Source organism: Olea europaea, chromosome 20 (assembly GCF_002742605.1).
Source record: "Olea europaea var. sylvestris chromosome 20, O_europaea_v1, whole genome shotgun sequence".
NCBI classification, from domain to species: domain Eukaryota; kingdom Viridiplantae; phylum Streptophyta; class Magnoliopsida; order Lamiales; family Oleaceae; genus Olea; species Olea europaea.
In genome coordinates, this window is record NC_036256.1 from 18310346 (window position 1) to 18311640 (window position 1295).

The 1295-nt window shown below is 38.8% G+C and overlaps 1 protein-coding gene across 1 annotated transcript; it reads right to left on the reverse strand.

Moving 5' to 3' along the window:
• Positions 1 to 224: 224 nt before the first annotated feature.
• On the reverse strand, positions 225 to 842 carry LOC111369148. Its single transcript, XM_022990629.1, has one exon. The coding sequence runs from the start codon at positions 840 to 842 to the stop codon at positions 225 to 227; it is 618 nt and encodes a 205-aa protein (XP_022846397.1).
• Between the last annotated feature and the right edge of the window lie 453 nt (positions 843 to 1295).

The following is a 1295-nucleotide window of genomic DNA, read 5'->3' on the forward strand; positions in this document are numbered from 1 at the left end:
TTTAAACTCTTCGGTCCGGTAAGTTCTTGCAGCTCTTTTGAATAGAAATATTGAACTTGCGTTGTTATACCGCTGGATTAAAATTTTTTCATATGTCCAACATAGCACCTGTGGTGAGCCCGAGGAAATAGGTGGGCAATGGCATTTTCAATACTATTTTTTCTGTCCGAAATAAACACCAATTCGTCCGAGTCACCTATAAGATCTTTCAAATTTGATAAAAATCACATCCACGATCTATTTGTTTCGACATCAACGATTCCCCACGCTAACGGATAAATCTGTTTGTTGGCATCTTGGGCAGTTGCTAGTAGAAGGGTACCTTTGTACAGACCTTTCAAGTGACTATCGTCAACACAAATAACGGGCCTCAGGTAGTGCAGGTAACCCCGAATTCTTGCACCGAGAGCTAGGAAAAAGTAGTAAAACATGTTGCGAGAATCTATTTCGATGTGTGTTACTGTCCCCGGGTTACTCTCTCCTAGGACGTGACAGTAGGAAGAGAGTTTTTGAAAGCTATAACCCGATGTACCATGTAGCATATGTAAAGCAGCAACCTTTCCCCTACGTGCTTGGTGGTAACTAATTTTCACACCAAACTCGCGTTCCATGTCACGAGCAATAACGGTAGGATCATACAATCCGTACGTATTATCCAATTTCCCCATAATCTGCTCAGCAATTATGGAACTAGTGCCACTTCGATGTGCATTACGGCGATAATCTATGGAACATGTGTGCACATTGTTGAATTTGCGGATCATGAAGATGGCGGACTGCTTGACACTCGAAGCACGAAACATCCACTTACAATTATCGTCCGCGCATACAACGGTTAACATTTTTAGGCTTGACCTGCTAACCTGAAATTGAAACTTCTCTCGCAAAGCAAGTAGACGAATTCTCAAGTACAATTCTTTCTTGGTAAAACATATTTGCCTTTCGGTAAGATCCGGTGTATTCACAGTGGAAATCCAATCGCATGTATTCGGACTTGTATGTTAATGTTGATTCATCAATTAATATTGCTTGAGCAACATGTTTTAGCGTTGTAAAATGTTGAAGTTACATTAAAGTTCTTAGATAATTGGTTTGCTCTATCAAAGATTGTGCATTTGTAAATAAGAGCTGAAATAAGGAATATGTATGTGCAATTATATATACATATATATATATATATATATATAACATGTCATAAATATTATTACCACTAAGAGACGTCCTTGAAGATTCTACATATTTGCCTTTCGGTAAGATCCGGCGTATTCACAGTGAAAATCCAATCGCATGTATCC

Excerpts from the sequence above, each read along its gene's own strand:
- LOC111369148 (XM_022990629.1), bottom strand. The coding sequence starts at position 842 with ATGTTAACCGTTGTATGCGCGGACGATAATTGTAAGTGGATGTTTCGT.